Genomic DNA, 18024 nt, shown 5'->3' with positions numbered 1-18024 from the left:
AGTATTCATAACCCTTGACTTATTCCACATTTTGTTGTGTTACAGCCTGAATTCAAAATGTATCTCACCCATCTTCACAAAATACCCCATGATGACAAAGTGAAAACGTGTTTTTTTATAAATGTTTGCAAATGTGGTGAATATAAAATACCGAAATATCTCATTTACATAAGTATTCACACCCCGAGTCAATACTTTGTTGGAGCAACTTTGGCAGCGATTACAGCTGTGAGTCTTTCTAGGTATGTCTCTAAGAGTTTTCCACACCTGTATTGTGCAATGTTTGACCATTATTCTTTTCAAAGTTCTTCAAGCTTTGTCAAATTGGTTGTTGATTTTTGCTAGACAACCATTTTCAGTTCTTGCCATAGATTTTTCAAGTTTCAAGTAGATTTAAGTCCAAATTGTAACTCGTCCACTTAGGAACATTCACTGTCTTCTCGGTCAGCAACTCCAGTGTAGATTTGGCCTTGTGTGTTTGGTTATTGTCCTGCTGAAAGGTGAACTAATCCCCAAGTGTCTGGTGGAAAGCAGACTGAGCCAGGTATTACTCTAGGATTTTGCAATATTTTTTATCCTGAAAAAATCCCCAGTCCTTAACGAATACAAGCATACCTATAACATGATGCAGCCACCACTAATGCTTGAAAATATGGAGAGTGACTGGGTGTATTGATACACCATCCAAAGTGTAATTAATATCTTCACCATGCTCAAATGTATATTATTCAATGTCTGTTTGGGAAACCTCCCTGGTCTTTGTGGTTGAATCTGTGTTTGAAATTCACTGCTCGACGGAATGACCTTGCAGATAATTGTATGTGTGAGGTACAGAGGAAGTCATTCAAAAACATATTATTTGCAATTTTTCACTCCTGAATATATTTAGGCTTGCCATAACAAAGGGGTTGAATAGTTAGACTCAATACATTTCAGCGCATCATTTTTAATTCATTTGTAAACATTTCTAAAAACATCATTCCACTTTGACATTATTGGGTATTGTGTGTAGGCCAGTGACACAAAATCTCAATTTAATCTCAACAAAATTAGGAAAACTATTTTTGATGCTGAATGTTATCATATGTTCAACCTAATATTAGATCAAGGGAACCTGAATGAACAAGTAACACGACAATTGAAAACATTCAGTTAAAAATATATATGCAAAAGTAGAGGAAATCAGAAAGGGGGCAAATACATTTTCACGGAACTGTACATTTTTCATCGTTATTTTCATCCATTTCTATGCTCTACTGAACAAAGAGCCATTTGGGAGCCAAGGGAATGGCTCTTTTAGATGAACAGAGCCAAAAGATCCGCCTCATTGAAAACAATCTGAATGCTCATCACTAGTGCCTGTGAGGCTGCGCTGGCACATATACTTTTTTGGAATGAAACTTACTTGTGTGGCAGTTCGGGTGCCAGAATCACCCTGTGGCTTTAGTAAGAACTGCCATTGAATCCGTTGAAAATACATGGTCACTAACCACAGTATTTATGCGAAAAGTCATATAAGAAAAAAATCACGACAGCTGTGATGGAAACAGGAAACAGGAAGTTTTGAGGTTAATTTTATAAATGCCGACAGATAATTGGTTTGTTCCACATGGTGGGATCCATGAGCAAAATGTGTAGAACAATCAGAAGAATGAAAGCCCCATTAAAAACATTTAGGATGTACAGTATTTGTTTCCACCCTAAGGTCATGCACTATTCATGAATCATATTTAGCACATTTATTCTAAAAACATAAAATACCGTCAAATACTGTCATACCGTCAAAGATTTGAAAAATATTGTGATTTTATATTTTGTCAGTATCATCCAGCCCTACATTATTGAGCTATTGATTGTTACCTAAAATCCTATGAATGATTTTCAACTCAGTAATTACACTAAATGTTAATAATCCACGTTAAATCTGGAGTTTGCAACAGAGTGTAACGGAGGACATTGGAGCCAGACAGCCCTTCACTGAAAAAGTATCTGCATGTGTTCACCCAGCCACAATACTAGTAGACCTTGTAGCAGTGTCTGTCAGCATTCGTTGCAATACCATTTCATTGACTTCCCTTACATTAGTTTTGCGTTTCATACATACCTAATTCTCTGTGATTATTTTCAATTAATTTTACAACACTTTCGGTGAATAGTATACCTACTCGTGTACGCTTTCCTGCCCTTGCCCAGAAGTGCTTTGAACAAAGCTAGTGCCTTGAATCTGTCTCGCATGCATCAGTGCTTGTAACTGTTGATTAGCCCACAATGAACAATGTTTAATACGTTGTATTTAGAAGTTAGGATTCCATAATGTTTTCAAACAACTAGGATGACTTTCGGGCACGTTATTAGGTTGCGTTACGCCTTTTGACATTCTGATGTGGCATGGAACCACAGTTATCCTAGCCATGTCCTCCTTTTTCTTTTAGGATCAAATGTTCCAGAACAGACCCATTTGCTATGGTCGTAAAGACTCCAGAGAATAGCCTATATGACTTTGATTTTGAACAGTGGATGAGACATTGTCTCTTGCTGTCTGCACATTCACACTGCAAATAATATCAACAGTAATTCAACAAAACAAGCCATGGTCCTTTGGTCAGAATCCATGAGCAACACTCACCAGCGATTAAAAAGCCTAGCAATAGTGGACTGATAAGCGCACGAGGAAGAGACGTGACCTTGTAATTTTCATCTGAAATCTTAGTGTAATATTTGAATCATCATTAGGCCTCTGTCTCTGATTATAAGGAAATTATGCAAGGGGGTTATGGCACGGTGTGTGTACAACCGCTGAGATTATAGGGCATGGGTTATACAGTCTTCGTTAGAGACTTCGGCTATGTGCTACAGTGGTCCGATGGCAACACTCCTGGCTCCATGCACAAATATGACTCCCCTTGGGGACCGCGGTTCAATCTCTGTGTGCTCTTTTCTCAATGTGACTTCCCTTCACCTCTCTCCCACTGTGTCTAATTTGTCTGTCAACATAGCATCCAAAAATATGAAGAGAGTGTTTCTCCACTTTCCTTTAAAAAAAAGAGAGAATCTGAAGAGAACCTCCCCCAACTTTTTTGTCTCTCTCTCGTCAAGACCAGTAAGTAGGGAATCTAGTTTCAGGTGTTTCTTTTACATTAGGATATATCTCCTTATGCAGCCCTACTCTATGCATCACTACCAGTGTATATACAGCTGCCCTTCCTCTCCCCCACTCCCCCACTCTCTACTCTTTTCTCATCAAACAACATGCAGAGTGCCATACATCAAATTGCCATGACTACCACATGATTTGTACAGTTAGACAAAGAAAGTTGTTTCAACAGTGACTTTTCAGAATGTTCACCTCTAAAGTCAGTTCAGATACAACAGCTGTCATGAGATGAGGCGAGATAAAAAAAAAACTTGCCAGTTTTAGAATGTTGTGTTGCATAACAGCTGACTAAAGACGGGGCATTCAGATCAAGGAGAAGAGACGTTCGGTTGAGACCGTTTCCACGGTAACGGTGCCTCTTTTCAATGACGTGATGAAACTTTAAAACAAAGTTGCCACTTGTTGTAGCAAGGTGTTGTAGCAATCGAGTGTTAAGAAATATAGGCACCAGAAACAGGGTGCACTTTGTGACTTGTCAGATAAATATCAGCAATCTACAGGGTAGGATCTTTATTTGAGCCAGTTTGCTACGGCAGGAAAATAATCCTGTAGCAACAGGAAATGTGACTTATTATGTGAATTATAATTCATGGATTTTTTGTTGTTGTTGGGTTTGATACAAGTAACATAAGGGCAAATCAAGACTGACGTTTTAAAGTGGAAATTACAAACTTTAGAAGCCTTTTAAAACCTCCAATACACTACAAGTTTGCATTTTCTGCAGGAAAATTCTCAGCAACAAAAGAGTGATCAAATTAAGATCCATAGCTAAAGATTTGACATGTTGAATCTTGGAAACTCCAGCTGACGACACGAGACGTTATAAAACTAGACCGCTCAGATCAGACAAACTATGTTCTTTAAATACAATTCCTTTAGCCCCTGTCGCATCACGTTGCGTCTCACCTTATGTATAACGCGTTGTGGATGTAGCCTACCGGTTCTTCCACATGCTGATGTTCAATTATGTGCGCTGGTCTGCATCAGTCTTAACAGGTTGGAACATTTGGCATAGAAAACCACTGGCTGACACTGTCCCTTTGTGGTCATCTGTGAGGATGGAAACCTGGTCAATGTTTACTCACTGTGCAGCTGCCTGACCTGTTTAAGTCAATGAGCCACTCCTGACCAGTGGCTACTGCCAATACTGTACGGTACATTGCCAGCACCATGCAATTAACTGCTTTACTATTATACTTGAGTAATCAATGTTTGTAAACAGTTAAGTTGAGTTGAGCTCCATATCCTTCAATTACGATTGTCAAAAATGTTTATTCCTCCCCACACACAGCTCTACTGTCTACTAAGATAATGAGGAAGAGGAAGAACTGGAAACCTCGGGAAGTCTCTATGAAAGCATTGGAGGAGCTGTAGTATTCGACTCAATGGCGAAGAAGGGCCGTACCAAGGGCGAGAAGCCCGAAGTGCTCATCTCTGCCCTACAGGCGGCTAACGAAGATCTCAGGTCCAAACTGACTGACATTCAAATAGAACTGCATCAAGAGAAATGCAAGGTAGGCCATTTTGTAACACTGCGTTGCATGTAAATCGTCCCTTCTCAAATGCACCTGTCACAGTGTGTTTCAACTGCAGATGAGGTGTGGCATTGAACGTCTTACTTATAGTCACTACACACAACCTTTGACATACAGCTCGCTTTCAACATTTTACAAGGTTTCACCTAGATGCACAGTGATGTTTTGAGTTATATATTGACCTGGTCTGGCTGAGGTATACCCCCTTCACAGTTGGCACACAGTAGATGTAGGCTATTGCTGTTGTTGTACATTCACCTGCTCTACGATGGCAGATCGAGATCTCTGCTTGGCCCTATCTGCCATTATCTGTTGTTTTGAATTATATTTGACACCGTAATTACTTACATCTTTTTATCTACGTAATAGGTGCTAGATGAAGAGAATGGCCTCAGGCTGTCTGTAGTATCTCTCTAACCTTGCTGCTTTTATGATGTTGACCCAGTTCTCTTTGTCTCCTCTCCCTCTCTTCCCGGGGCCTAGGTGAGTAAGTTGGAGCGTGAGAAGGTGCAAGAGTGCAAGCGGATCCGGGAGCAGGAGCAGCACCGGCACACGGCCACGCTGACAGAGCAGCGAGCCAAATGGCACGAAGAGAAGCAAAAAGAGCTCCAGGCACTCAGGGAGAACCTGGTCCGCCAGCACGAGCAGGAGCAGGCCCGGGTGGCCAAGATCAAGGACCAGGAGAACCAGCGGCTCAAGGCGGCGCTGAGCGCCATGCGGGACGGCAGCGGAGAGAAGGTGCGCACGGCACTGACCCTAGAGGCCAAGGAGGAGGCACGACGCTTTTTCGACGTGGAGAGGGTCAAGCTGCTGCAAGAGATCTCGGAGCTCAAGCAGAACAAAAAGCAGACGGACGAGGCACTCAGCACCATGATTCAGGCGGATAAGATGAAGGCCGGGGATCTGCGCTCTGAGCATCAGATGCATCAGGAACAGATCTCCAAGATCAAGTGGGACAGCGAGAAGGACATCCGCAGACTGGTAACAACTGTCTTGACTGGAGGATGGGTAGAGGGTAGAGCAGAGGGTCTGATTGTGGATACATGTCTTGCTGAATACCAGACGTAGCCGTAGCTGGTCTATACATCTCATTGCTCCATACAGATAGTTGGCCCAGGAAAATCATCTGTCAGAGAAGTTCTGAGCAGCATATAGAGTAGTTTAGTAGAGTCTCGGTCTTTTGTGACGGAGTGATGTCTCTATGGATTACGTCATACCAATTATGCAAGTCTGCAGAACGTTGGGGTCGTTCCACCAACTTGGTGCCAAATTGTTATATTCTATCATGAAGAGCACATGATCAACTCCATCAAAAACACATTTTCTCATCTCAAGAGGTTAAATAAAAAATGGTTTATACTAAGTGCTTATTAAGTGCCAAATAAAGTTACAGGGTTGACCATTTCTTCTTAAATCAGCCATACATCCCCTTGTTACAGGGGGAATGGAAGCTTGTTGTGTGCAACAGGGAGTGGCAATTTATTGCAAGCTTCACCCCCCCAAAAATGAATTTTTAAAAACATATCTATGGGTAACAGGGTGGATGTGTTGTGCTTGACCCACCCAGTTTTCCACCATAAAACACCATCAAATTGCCAAAAAGAGTAGAACAATCTGCTTTTACTTTATAATTTAACTATTATATGTTTAATGTTTGTTATTTTAAAAATAATTTTATAAGGAATAGTTTCACCATTTTAAATTGAGAGTTAAGTTCATGTAACAGGGTGGACATTAAAATGAGGGACAGATGTACACTACCGTTCAAAAGTTTGGGGTCACTTAGAAATGCCTTTGTTTTTGAAAAGAAAAGCACATTTTTACGTCCGTTAAAATGAGATCAAATTGATCAGAAATACAGTGTAGTCATTGTTAATGTTGTAAATTGCTATTGTAGCTAGAAGTGGCAGATTTTTAATGGAATATCTACATAGGCGTACAGAGGCCCATTATCAGCAACCATCACTCCTGTGTTCCAATGGCACGTTGTGTTAGCTAATCCAAGTTTATCATTTTAAAATGCTAATTGATCATTAGAAAACCATTTTGCAGACAGAGTTGCAAAGAAAAAGCCATATCTCAGACTGACCAATAAAAATTAAATATTAAGATGGGCAAAAGAACGAGATCTTCAGTTTCTTGGCAATTTCTCACATGGGATAGCCTTCATTTTTCAGAACAAGAATAGACTGACGAGTTTCAGAAGAAAGTCTTTGTTTCTGGCCACTTTTATCCTGTAATCAAACCCACAAATGCTGATGCTCCAGATACTCAACTAGTCTCAACTAGGCCAGTTTTATTGCTTCTTTAATCAGGACAACAGTTTTCAGCTGTGCTAACATAATTGTAAAAGGGGTTTCTAATGACCAATTAGCCTTTTAAAATGATAAAATTGGATTAGCTAACATAGGAACACAGGAGTGATGGTTGCTGATTTGTTACTTTTATTTAACTAGGCAAGTCAGTTAAGAACAAATTCTTATTTTTGATGACCGCCTAGGAACAGTGGGTTAACTGCCTGTTCAGGAGCAGAACAACCTTGTCAGCTCAGGGATTTGAACTTGCAACCTTTCTTTCTTGGTTATTAGTCCAACGCTCTAACCACTAGGCTACCCTGCAGCACCTGATAATGGGCCTCTGTACGCCTATGTAGATATTCCGTTAAAAATCAGTCGTTTCCAGCTAAAATAGTCATTTACAACATTAACAATGTCTGCACTATATTACTGATCAATTTGAAGTGATTTAATGGACAAAACATGTGCTTTTCTTTCAGAAACAAAGACATTTCTAAGGGACCCCAAACTTTTGAACGGTAGTGTAACTGAATCACTAATCACATTAAATTAATCATGATCTTCAGAAATTACTTTGACAAAGCAACAAAATAACCAGTGCTTTACAATGATGGTGAAAACTTTGAGTAGGTTTGTGGTTAAGTGGTTTAAAATCTTCCTATAAGTGACGCATGGTTGATGGAGGGCCATGTCAATATGCTGAATTTGATTTGATTTATTGAATTCTCCATGTGGTCTATATTGAAGGGTACTTAATTTAATACAAAAGGCTTTACAAGTCAATATTGGTGCACAATTTGTACTTCAAATATCAGGGATGCAAAAGGCACTCATTTCGTGGAATGATCCATTGACCTTTTCTTGCTATTTTCTTGTGATGGTCATCATCAAATGACATATGTTACACGATATGATACATCATTCTTTCACGTGCTACTCTTTTGCAGGGGTCAAAGTAAGCCAATACGGTCCGGTATGGAGTACCTGACAAAAAAATTGTGCTGGTACAGCGTACCGCTAAAACACGAGCATATCACAATAATTAAAACAAAGATGACAAGAAAACTGTATGTTAGTACACCGTAATTAATCGTCATCTCCGGTCAGCCGCAAGTGCGTGAACACATAGGTTGTCCCGTACCATGAATACATTAAATCTACTTTCACCCCTGCTCTTTTGTAAGGAACTGTGCACATGTCTGTCTGTCTGTCTGTCTGTCTGTCTGTCTGTCTGTCTGTCTGTCTGTCTGTCTGTCTGTCTGTCTGTCTGTCTGTCTGTCTGTCTGTCTGTCTGTCTGTCTGTCTGTCTGTCTGTCTGTCTGTCTGTCTGTCTGTCTGTCTGTCTGTCTGTCTGTCTGTCGGTCCGTCCATCCATCCATCCATCCATCCATCCATCCATCCATCCATCCATCCATCCATCCATCCATCCTTCCTGTCCATCTCTCTGTGTCTCATTAACCACTCTCGGAGTTTCCTGTTTGCTATGCCCTCCTTCAGGTGGATGAGATCAAATCCAAAGAGCGCACCATCTTCTCTCTGGAGAAGGAGCTGGAGAATGCCATTGGCTTGCAGCAGAAGATGCAGATGCAAAAGGATGCCCTGGATGACCAGCTATTCCTGGTCAAGGAGGCAGAGTGTAACCTGGGCAGCCCCAAGAGAGAGATCCCCGGGCGGGCTGGGGACGGGGCGGAGCACTGTGGCAGCCCGGTACGACATAGAAAGGCAGAGGGGAACTTGGAAATGGTACTAAACAGATTATAGAAATGTAATAATGAAGCCAATCCAAAAGCAAATGAATGGGACAATTAACCGATAATGAGCGGTAAAATACTGTAGGCCTATACTAGTTTACGCAGCTTATGTAGAAAAAGCTTAACAAGAATGACATGAATAAGTGGTCAGAAATTACTTTTAAGGACAGGATTAAATTAGCCTGCAATTCGAATCACGCCGATCACCTCATCCACACAGAGCGACATGGTCTTTGCACATTGCAGGACAATGATCAAACTGCTTTCACACAGCGTCAAACAAACGCAGTTTGGCTGTGGCCGTTCTCTACATGAAAGTTGTATCGCTCATATAATACCACAATTTGAATACCAAAAGCTGCACTCTGTAGTAGAAGTCTTCACAGATCCACCTGTGCCCGGATACCCGAAAACCGATCCGCGGATCTAGAAATCTAAATAATGTCACGGGTCTGGGTCGGATCTGATATGATTGTCACGGGGCTCGGGTATGTGTTATTTTCACTTGTCTGAAAGGCCGTTCAGATCCGAACACTACTGCTACAGGAGGGAGAGAATTTTTATCATTTATGCTGCCATTCTTGCTTTTCACAAGAGTGGAGCGTGGTGCATATACAGTAGCTTGTTGTTGTTGTTGATGTTGTTGGCCAATCACAAGGTAAAATTACGGAATTAAAAAGTTAAAGGAGAAAGATAGGCTACAATGACCAAGAGCCAACAGGTAGGCTGCTACTTAATATTATGAATGGAGTTGTTGTTATTTGTAACTGTAGGATGAGAAAGTGCATGCACTGCAGCCTCAGTTAGCCTAGCTAGCTAACGTTAGCTAGCTTAACTAGCTTCACCTGGGTTGATGCTGTCAAGACAGATATTATGTAATCATATATCATGGTAAATAACCTATGTATGGCAACTACTAGTTTACTATAGTGCGAGTCGGCTTAGTTGGTTGCTTGTCTCTCATCTCTTCCTCCCTCATCCCTTCCCTCACTCACAGTATGGCCCTTCCCCCGCATGCTAGAGCAGGACATCTCTCTCCCTCCTCTCCCGCTTTATCAGCTCTGGTAGCTTAAAGTAGCTTTAAAAAATGACATTTATGCTGCTTCCCTCACTCACAGTATGGCCCTTCCCCCGCATGCTAGAGCAGGACCTCTCTCTCTCCCCCTCCTCCCGCTTTATCAGCTCTGGTAGCTTAAAGTAGCTTTAAAAAATGACCTTTATGCTGCTTCCCTCACTCGGATCGGACCGGGTCTGGATCTACTCTGGTCCGTTCGGAATGGGTCTACAATATGAATATCGGATTCGGGTGGGAAAGCCCCAGGTCCATTTCGGAACAGGTCCAACTTTTTGGACCCGTGAAGACGTCTACTCCATAGTGCCCCACCAACAAAATTCTAAATGTAGGGCAAATGCATCCCTTAATTTCTTCATGTGCAAATATCACTTTTTTTATGCTACATGTGTAGTGCTCAAGGAATTACTTTCTATGAGAGCAATAAAACATGACAAAAACAGTAGTACTAGATATTTTGTCAAATGAAAACCACAACAAACAAGTATTTAGAGGCCTACCTGCTAGAATAAAACAAGCTTCTGTCTGGTACTGAACAAAGAACTGAAGGAAGGGCTCGGAAGAGCATTGTTTCTGAAGACTGCTGGTCAGTCAATAAGTCTGTGAGGTTTCAATGCAGTCTCACATTCTGGGTTAGTCTGCTTGAAAATCACTACATGACCGAAAACAACTGTTTTTGGCCAATATTTCTAGAGAGATGTGACTTGATGAATAGAAAGAATTACCCAATAAGTGAACTCCGAAAATAAATGTCCCAGAAACGTACAAAATGATCACACTTAATTCCCCTGAAGAAATGCCACAAGCATCTTATTAGTCAATGTGTAATACATGTCGTTGAAATAATTGATTATATTATAGAACACAGTCTAACTTTGTACTGTTGTGTCGCTGGGTCAAAAAACTGCATCCAAGAGTGAATGTAGTGTGTTGCAAGATACCAGTGAGCTAACAGTGCGTTCGGTTTGAACAACCTAGGACATGCGCAGGAACCAGAGACGCATGGCTGACCTCAACTCCACCATCCGCAAGCTGGAGGACCGCAACTCACTGCTAGTGGATGAGAGGAATGAACTGGTATGACCTGGTCACTCTGAACTCTCCATGCCTGGCAGAGAATCACATCGTAATCCCCTATCACTGAACAATAACAATCCGTCTTAATCTGGATTCCTTAAACATGCAATGAATTTACCTGCTAAGGGGTTACAAATACAGTATGGAGTCCCCTGCCAAGTTGACACACTGGACTGAGCTGAACTCTTTATGCCTCCTCCTCTCTTCCCTCCCCTTCTATTCTATCGTCACTGCCATCTCTCTCTCTCCCTCTCTATCCCCCCCACACCCACACCCCCCTCTTTCTCTCTCTCTCTCTCTCTCTCTCTCTCTCTCTCTCTCTCTCTCTCTCTCTCTCTCTCTCTCTCTCTCTCTCTCTCTCTCTCTCTCTCTCTCTCTCTCTCTCTCTCTCTCTCTCTCAGCTAAAGCGTGTGCGGGAGTCGGAGAAGCAGTGCAAGCCCATGCTGGAAAAGAACAAGATGCTGAACAAGAGGAACGATGACCTCAGCCAGACCCTGCAGCGCATGGAAGAGAAACTCAAAGGCCTGGCCAAGGAGAACCTGGAGATGGTGAGTGGCATAGAAATAGAATTACAGACCATTGACTTAAATGGGGGAGTTCCCACTTGAGTAATTCTATTTATATGTCGAGTGTCATCATCACACAGATCTCAACACAACCAGGGCTCCAATAGTTTAGTACAAGCATAGCATGCCTCAAGAGCTCAGTATTAACAAAGACTGTCTGCAACACATTGGCTATGATTACAGTCCTTGTCAGAGTAAAGTAAATGGAACCAAAGCATTCAAGTCTGCATTAGTCTTGTAGATTTAGAAGTGCATTACATTGTGGCTTGGGCCTCGGTACCCTAACCACCACACATTCATTATTCATGATGAGCACATACTGAGAGATAGAGAAGGTTCTAACTCCCGCAACAACTGGTTCCACTCTGTGTGTGTAGAAGGAGAAGATCAGCTCCCACCCACCACTGAAGAAATCCAACTGTAAGTCTCTGAATGACCTGGACCAGGCACACGACGACCAGGAGATTGAGTTCCTTAAGCTGCAGGTACTGGAGCAGCAGAGCATCATCGACGAGCTGACAAGAGTGAGTTGTCTTTTTAGAAATATGACTTCGACACCAACAATAGGTTTATTTATAGGTTTACTTCTAAAACGATCAAAGGTGTTGATTTACTAATCTCGGTGGTACCCAGAACCAAAAGTTGTGTGTACTGGCCAGATAACATTTGCTGTATATTAGCAGTCTGTCACAAGAGACAATTGCTGTACTGTCTAAATGAAGCATTAAGAGAACTGGTGTCCACGCAGTATTTGTTCTTTGCCAGATACAAATGGTCAAATGAAACACATCCATGGTTGCTAATGTTGTATGTTTGTTTGTTGGTCGTCCTGATATACTCTGTGTCTTTCAGGACAGGGAAAAGCTCCTGCGGAAGAAGAGGCATAAACGAAGCAACAGGCAAATAAAGGTAGAGGAAGCCACGTTTGCACGCGAATGTGTTTCTCCTCATAGGAGAGACCAAATAAACGAGATCGATACCATAATACAGTCATCTGCCTTGGGAAATCTCAGATTTCCAAACAATCCTATGATCTCTCCCTACACAGAGGCACATTGTAGTGGACACCTTCTTCGGCTACGATGAGGAATCCATGGACTCGGAGACGTCCTCCGTGGCTTCGTTTCGCATGGACCGCACCCCAGCCACTCCCGATGAAGACCTGGATGAGGTGAGACCTGTTCACGTCACAGGAAATAGACACAGACCCTGGGTGGGGAGGGAACTTTATTTACGATAAGTGATCAATAACCTTTGCATCAGCACCAGCAGCATCCATGCAATATTTAGTAGTTTAGCAGACGCTCTTATCCATTAGGTTTAAGTGCCTTGCTCAAAGGCACGTTGACAGATTTTTCACCTAGTCGGCTCGGGGATTCGAAACAGCGACCTTTCGGTTAGCGGCCCAATGGTCTTAACCACTAGGCTACCTGCCACGTCATATACTTTCACCTCTGTCTTTCTGAACCAATGTGTTTCTAATCTCTCTTATCTATCATTTCTCATCCTGGCATTCCTGTTCCCAATGCCTTCTCTCTAACCCTGGTGTCCGTCCATCAACTCAGGGACTGGCTAACGAGGAGTCGGAGCTGCGCTTCAGGCAGCTGACCAGAGAATACCAGGCCTTACAGAGGGCATACGCCCTGCTACAGGAACATCAAGGGGGCCTTCTAGACGCTGAGATGGAAGCTAAGGTACAGTAGACCTGCCATTCATTTTCAGTTAAATGTCACCCGCATAAGATTGTATCTTTGCATTATCTGGGGCAATTGGGATGCAGTCATGCCAGATTTGTTTCTGTATTCAGTAAAACTTGTGTATAAGACTGCATACAGACTATATACTCCACTACAACTATCACTGCCCATGTGTTCTATAACAACAGCATCCGTCACATACGGCTGTATCCAACGGTTGATGTTAATGTGGATATGTTGTGGGTCACAGGCTCAGGAGCAGCTCCATGCAGACGTTCTCAGGTACAAGGCCAAGATAGAAGACCTGGAGAAGGAGCTTGCCCACAAAGGACAGGTAAATGACATTGTCCCCCAGACCAACACTAAGACATGGGCTGCATTCCAAAGGGCACCCTTATTTCATATTATATACTATACAATCAATCAATCAAATGTATTTATAAAGGCCATTTTACATCAGCAGATGTCACAAAGTGCTATACAGAAACCCAGCCTAAAACCCCAAACAGCAAGCAATGCAGATGTAGAAGCACAGTGGCTAGGAAAAACTCCCTAGAAAGGCAGGAACCTAGGAATAAACCTAGAGAGGAACCAGGCTCTGAGTGGTGCCAGTCCTCTTCTGGCTGTGCCAGATGGAGATTATAAGAGTACATGACCATTTATGGCCAGATTGTTCTTCAAGATGTTCAAACGCTCATAGATGACCAGCAGGGTCAAATAATAATCAGTGGTTGTAGAGGGTGCAACAGGTCAGTACCTCAGGAGTAAATGTCAGTTGGCTTTTCATAGCCAAGCATTCAGAGGTCGACAGCAGGTGCAGTAGAGAGAGAGAGTCAAAAACAGCAGGTCCAGGACAAGGTAGCACGTCCGATGAACAGGTCAGGGTTCCCTAGCCGCAGGCAGAACAGTTGAAACTGGAGCAGTAGCACGGCCAGGTGGACTGTGGACAGCCAGGAGTCATCAGGCCAGGTAGTCCTGAGGCATGATCCTAGGGCTTAGGTCCTCTGGGAGGGGAGGGAGAGAGAGAATTAGAGGGAGCATACTTCAATTTACACAGGACACCAGATAAGACAAGAGAATTACAGCAATTATAACAGACTGACCCTAACCCCACAACACATAGACTATTGCAGCATAGATACTGGAGACTGAGACACGGGTGGGTCGGGGGACACTGTGGCCCCGTCCAACGATACCCCCGGACAGGGCCAACCAGGCAGGATATTACACCACCCACTTTGCCAAAGCACAGCCTCCACACCACTAGAGGGATATCAACATACCACCAACTTACCACCCTGAGACAAAGTCGAGTATAACCCACAAAGTTCCCCCCCCCACTGCATTGAAGACAGGAAGTTCAGGTCTGTGACTCAACCCACTCAAATGACGCATCCCTCCTGTACTTCTTTTGACCAGGGTCCATAGGGCTATGTCTGGTCAAAAGAAGTACACTATGGGGTGCCATTTGGGACACATCCTACATCCGTCTCTAACTGCACATGGATGGCTTGCACTGTATGTGACCATAGTTATAATGCAATTATTTACATACTAGGAGTACCAAATGTAACGGGGCTGTGAAAATGTAATTACAACTCCAGAGTTGGACTGTCAATAGTGATTAGTCTTGGGGACAGAGGAAAAGTCAACGAATGGTTTTGATTCTGTTGCCGCACAACAGTGAAGAACAATTTTGAGTTTGGGTTGTGTTTGACGCTAGTATTTAATACAGTGTGGGTCAGTTAAGTTAACAAACTTAAATGCTATCCATGATGGGATAGCTGTGATATCTATCTGCGGGATATGTTAGATTTTGTATAGCATTTTAGTATGTTGTAAGCATAGAAATAGAATGAGTAGAATTGGCATAGAACCTCTGACCATGGCAATTTGACTGGGAAACTCATTGGTACACTCATTCTAATTATATGGCTGCACGTATAGATGTACTATCTTAATTTGACCAGTTTCTCACAGCAGCAACAGGACATTTGAATTATTCTGTGTGTTATAATTATATGAGCAAATCAAGTCTGAAATGTAAAGTGGGAATTACAATACTTTTTAAAACTCGAAAACACTACAGGTTTACATTTCCTGCGGCACAGAAAAATGATCTTTTCGACAACAGAGTGATCAAGTTAAGTACATCTGCAAGAGAAGAACATTTTTCCCTCATTGAAACCTGGTTCTCCTCTCGCAGGACTCCAAGTGGGTAGAGGAGAAACAGCTGTTCTTCCGGAGGAACCAGGAGCTGCTGGATAAGGTCTGTCCTGCTATGATATCATTGATATGATAGTAATATTGCATTACACTATGCATCATTATTTACTTTTGTATTTTAAAGGCAACTCACTTTGTCCTCCGCCATTGTCTGCTAGCAGGAAGGGTGATACACGGTAGTCATTTTGGATCTGAACATTCACCATGCACCACTTGATATTGTATAGGGTATGGAAGTCCATGCTACTGGCAGGCTTTGACCTTCATGCTATCCCTCTGGTCTTCTGCAGGTGGAGAAGTTGGATGGAAAATGTAGTCGACAGCAACAGGAGCTGCAAGACTCGAAGGACCAGAATGAGCTCCTGGAATTCAGAATACTGGAACTAGAGGTGAGGACGTCGAAAGTTCAGGCTGCTGCACAGACACTATGGAAGCTCTAGTCTAGAATGCCCGGTTAAATTGTGTTTCAATGCATTTTTTAAACTCTAAATGGTTAAATGAGTGAGAAATAGATGTCATTGTTGGAATGGTTTGTGAGTGGGCAACATATACTGTAATCTTAAATTGAATTGTTATATTTGTCCATATACATTTACATTACATTTAAGTCATTTAGCAGACGCTCTTATCCAGAGCGACATACAAATTGGTGCATTCACCTTATATATATATTTTTTTAATTGCTTATTTACCTAACGTGGACAATTTGTGTTACTACCTTACTACCTTACACACGCTTGCATTTTCAAAACATAACATTTAGTGGAATTGCACATCGTTTTTTTACCTCAGTTTAGTGATTTTAATATAAGTTTAGTCATCGAGATAATGCTACATTGATGCTACGATATCTTTGGTTTGGTACTGTCGGTTTTATCATACACGCCTGTCTGTCGCATGACTTAGAAAACTCAAATAAATAAATATCGGAGCAATAAATAATTCGGAGCAATCTCTGTATAAAAGTCACTGACCACAAATAAATACACGGATGTGAGGTGACGATTCGTTGAAATGATCCAGTCAAAAAAGTGTTGCATTTCCTTTTCGTATTGGACATCTACCGTAAACAGATTAGTTGATACATGGCTACTATAGGTTCTCATCTATCATCAGGTATATGTAATTTACACAAGTTTGTTGTGGTTTGTCTTTTAGAAGAGCACAAATGGTACATGTCACTGTGGTTATTGTCCCAGTTCCATTGATTTCAATACAATATCTACGCGATTAATTTGCGTGCACTATTGATTACAATAAAACATGCTAATCAATTTGAGAACGCTTGGAAAATGCTGGTGCGTGTGCAGTTAATAAGGTACTCATTTAGAAAAAAAAATACAAGTACTCTGAGCACAAGTGTGACACGTATGTGTACGGGGTAATTTTTATGTTTCATGACCTATTTCAGACTATTATGAATTTGGACATTTAAAACCAGTATTTTGACACCGGACTGTAAATGAAAAATCCATGACAACAGGAAGTAGCAACAGTATCATTTTCAATTCATGTTTTAGGAATATACATTATATTTATAACAATCATTTTTTTATGTAACTGTCCAGTGTTTCCAGATCTCTATGAAATGTGACCTATATATAATTACTTCACTCATGAGTGAAAGTCTTCCTTCCAAAAAAATTGTAATTAAGTATGTTACATGTCGTGTTGGAAGGATGTGGGCGTACCCCAACAACAGAATGGGCGAATACCGGTTATTAAAATTATTCACGAGAGTAGACCACTGATTGGCCACCTCATCCTTCTCAGGAGTATGACATCATGCTCTATGAGGAAATAGACAGTCTGTTTGAGATACAAGTTTGAGGTGGGGTTTTCAGATAGGTTTTTCCTCCAATTTAATTACATTGACCATAATCAATTGCGCGACTCCTTGTCCTGTCTGAGACTGAGAGAACAGACAGAAGAATGTGCGATTAAGAGGGATGGAGAGCAGTTGCTTTGTGAGGTATCTTTATCTGAAAATACATGATCTACGATTCATCGTTGGTATTCACCAGTCAATCAAGTATGCCTTATTTAATTTGAAGAACTACTAAATAGTGATTTTGTCAGACAACATAGGCAGCAGCTCTTTGGAGATGAGATGATGGAATTAAATGTTAGTCGTCAAATAGGCCTAAAACAAATGTAAGAAACACAATGTGAATAAATGTTAAATAAGTGATAAGCAGTAATGGGCAGTCACTACCATCATGGGACTTTTAGTCATTATTTCATTCTATGTTGTTACAACATTCAACCCAAATAATGCAAAGTGCATTTAATGTCCCCCCTCCAAAATAAAAAAAAAATAAAATCGAAAGCCGTGATATTTAAAAAAAATAATCGAACTGAAACCGAACCGACCTCAAAAAGTACTAATCGCTCAGCACTAATATCAGTCTTGTCTCTGGGATCTCTGTATTCCTCCCCTTCCCCCCATGGCCAGGCTCAGACAGGCTCAGAACACAGGGCTTTGTGCATTCTGTGCTGCAGTGCAGATACTGCAATAAGCCCCCAAAAGAACAGTGCTGCCATCTACTGGACAGAGAATAAAACAGCAGGAAATGTCCCTTCTTTGTCCAACCATTCAATCAATTTAACCAATGCTGTTAACGGATTAAGTAAATGACATGTTCCTCC

General features: G+C 41.7%; 1 protein-coding gene across 5 annotated transcripts in view; it reads left to right on the top strand.

The window, feature by feature from the left end:
• The window catches only part of LOC124000247 (janus kinase and microtubule-interacting protein 2-like), a 39136-nt gene that overhangs the window by 10029 nt on the left and 11083 nt on the right, over nt 1-18024 (top strand). For 3 of the 5 annotated variants that reach the window (XM_046306487.1, XM_046306484.1, XM_046306486.1), the window contains exons 2-13: nt 4446-4668; nt 5173-5670; nt 8484-8729; nt 10788-10886; nt 11288-11434; nt 11830-11976; nt 12305-12361; nt 12501-12623; nt 13018-13146; nt 13400-13483; nt 15356-15418; nt 15666-15764. In XM_046306487.1, the coding sequence (XP_046162443.1) occupies nt 4540-4668; nt 5173-5670; nt 8484-8729; nt 10788-10886; nt 11288-11434; nt 11830-11976; nt 12305-12361; nt 12501-12623; nt 13018-13146; nt 13400-13483; nt 15356-15418; nt 15666-15764 (1821 nt within the window). In that variant the 5' untranslated portion in view covers nt 4446-4539. The remainder of the gene's footprint in view (nt 1-4445; nt 4669-5172; nt 5671-8483; nt 8730-10787; nt 10887-11287; nt 11435-11829; nt 11977-12304; nt 12362-12500; nt 12624-13017; nt 13147-13399; nt 13484-15355; nt 15419-15665; nt 15765-18024) is intronic. The other 2 variants (XM_046306488.1, XM_046306485.1) reach the window with 1 other exon arrangement.

Source organism: Oncorhynchus gorbuscha, linkage group LG16 (assembly GCF_021184085.1).
Source record: "Oncorhynchus gorbuscha isolate QuinsamMale2020 ecotype Even-year linkage group LG16, OgorEven_v1.0, whole genome shotgun sequence".
Taxonomy (NCBI): Eukaryota; Metazoa; Chordata; class Actinopteri; order Salmoniformes; family Salmonidae; genus Oncorhynchus; species Oncorhynchus gorbuscha.
Note: the sequence above shows the minus strand (reverse complement) of the source record. Positions and strands in the feature narration are given on the sequence as shown.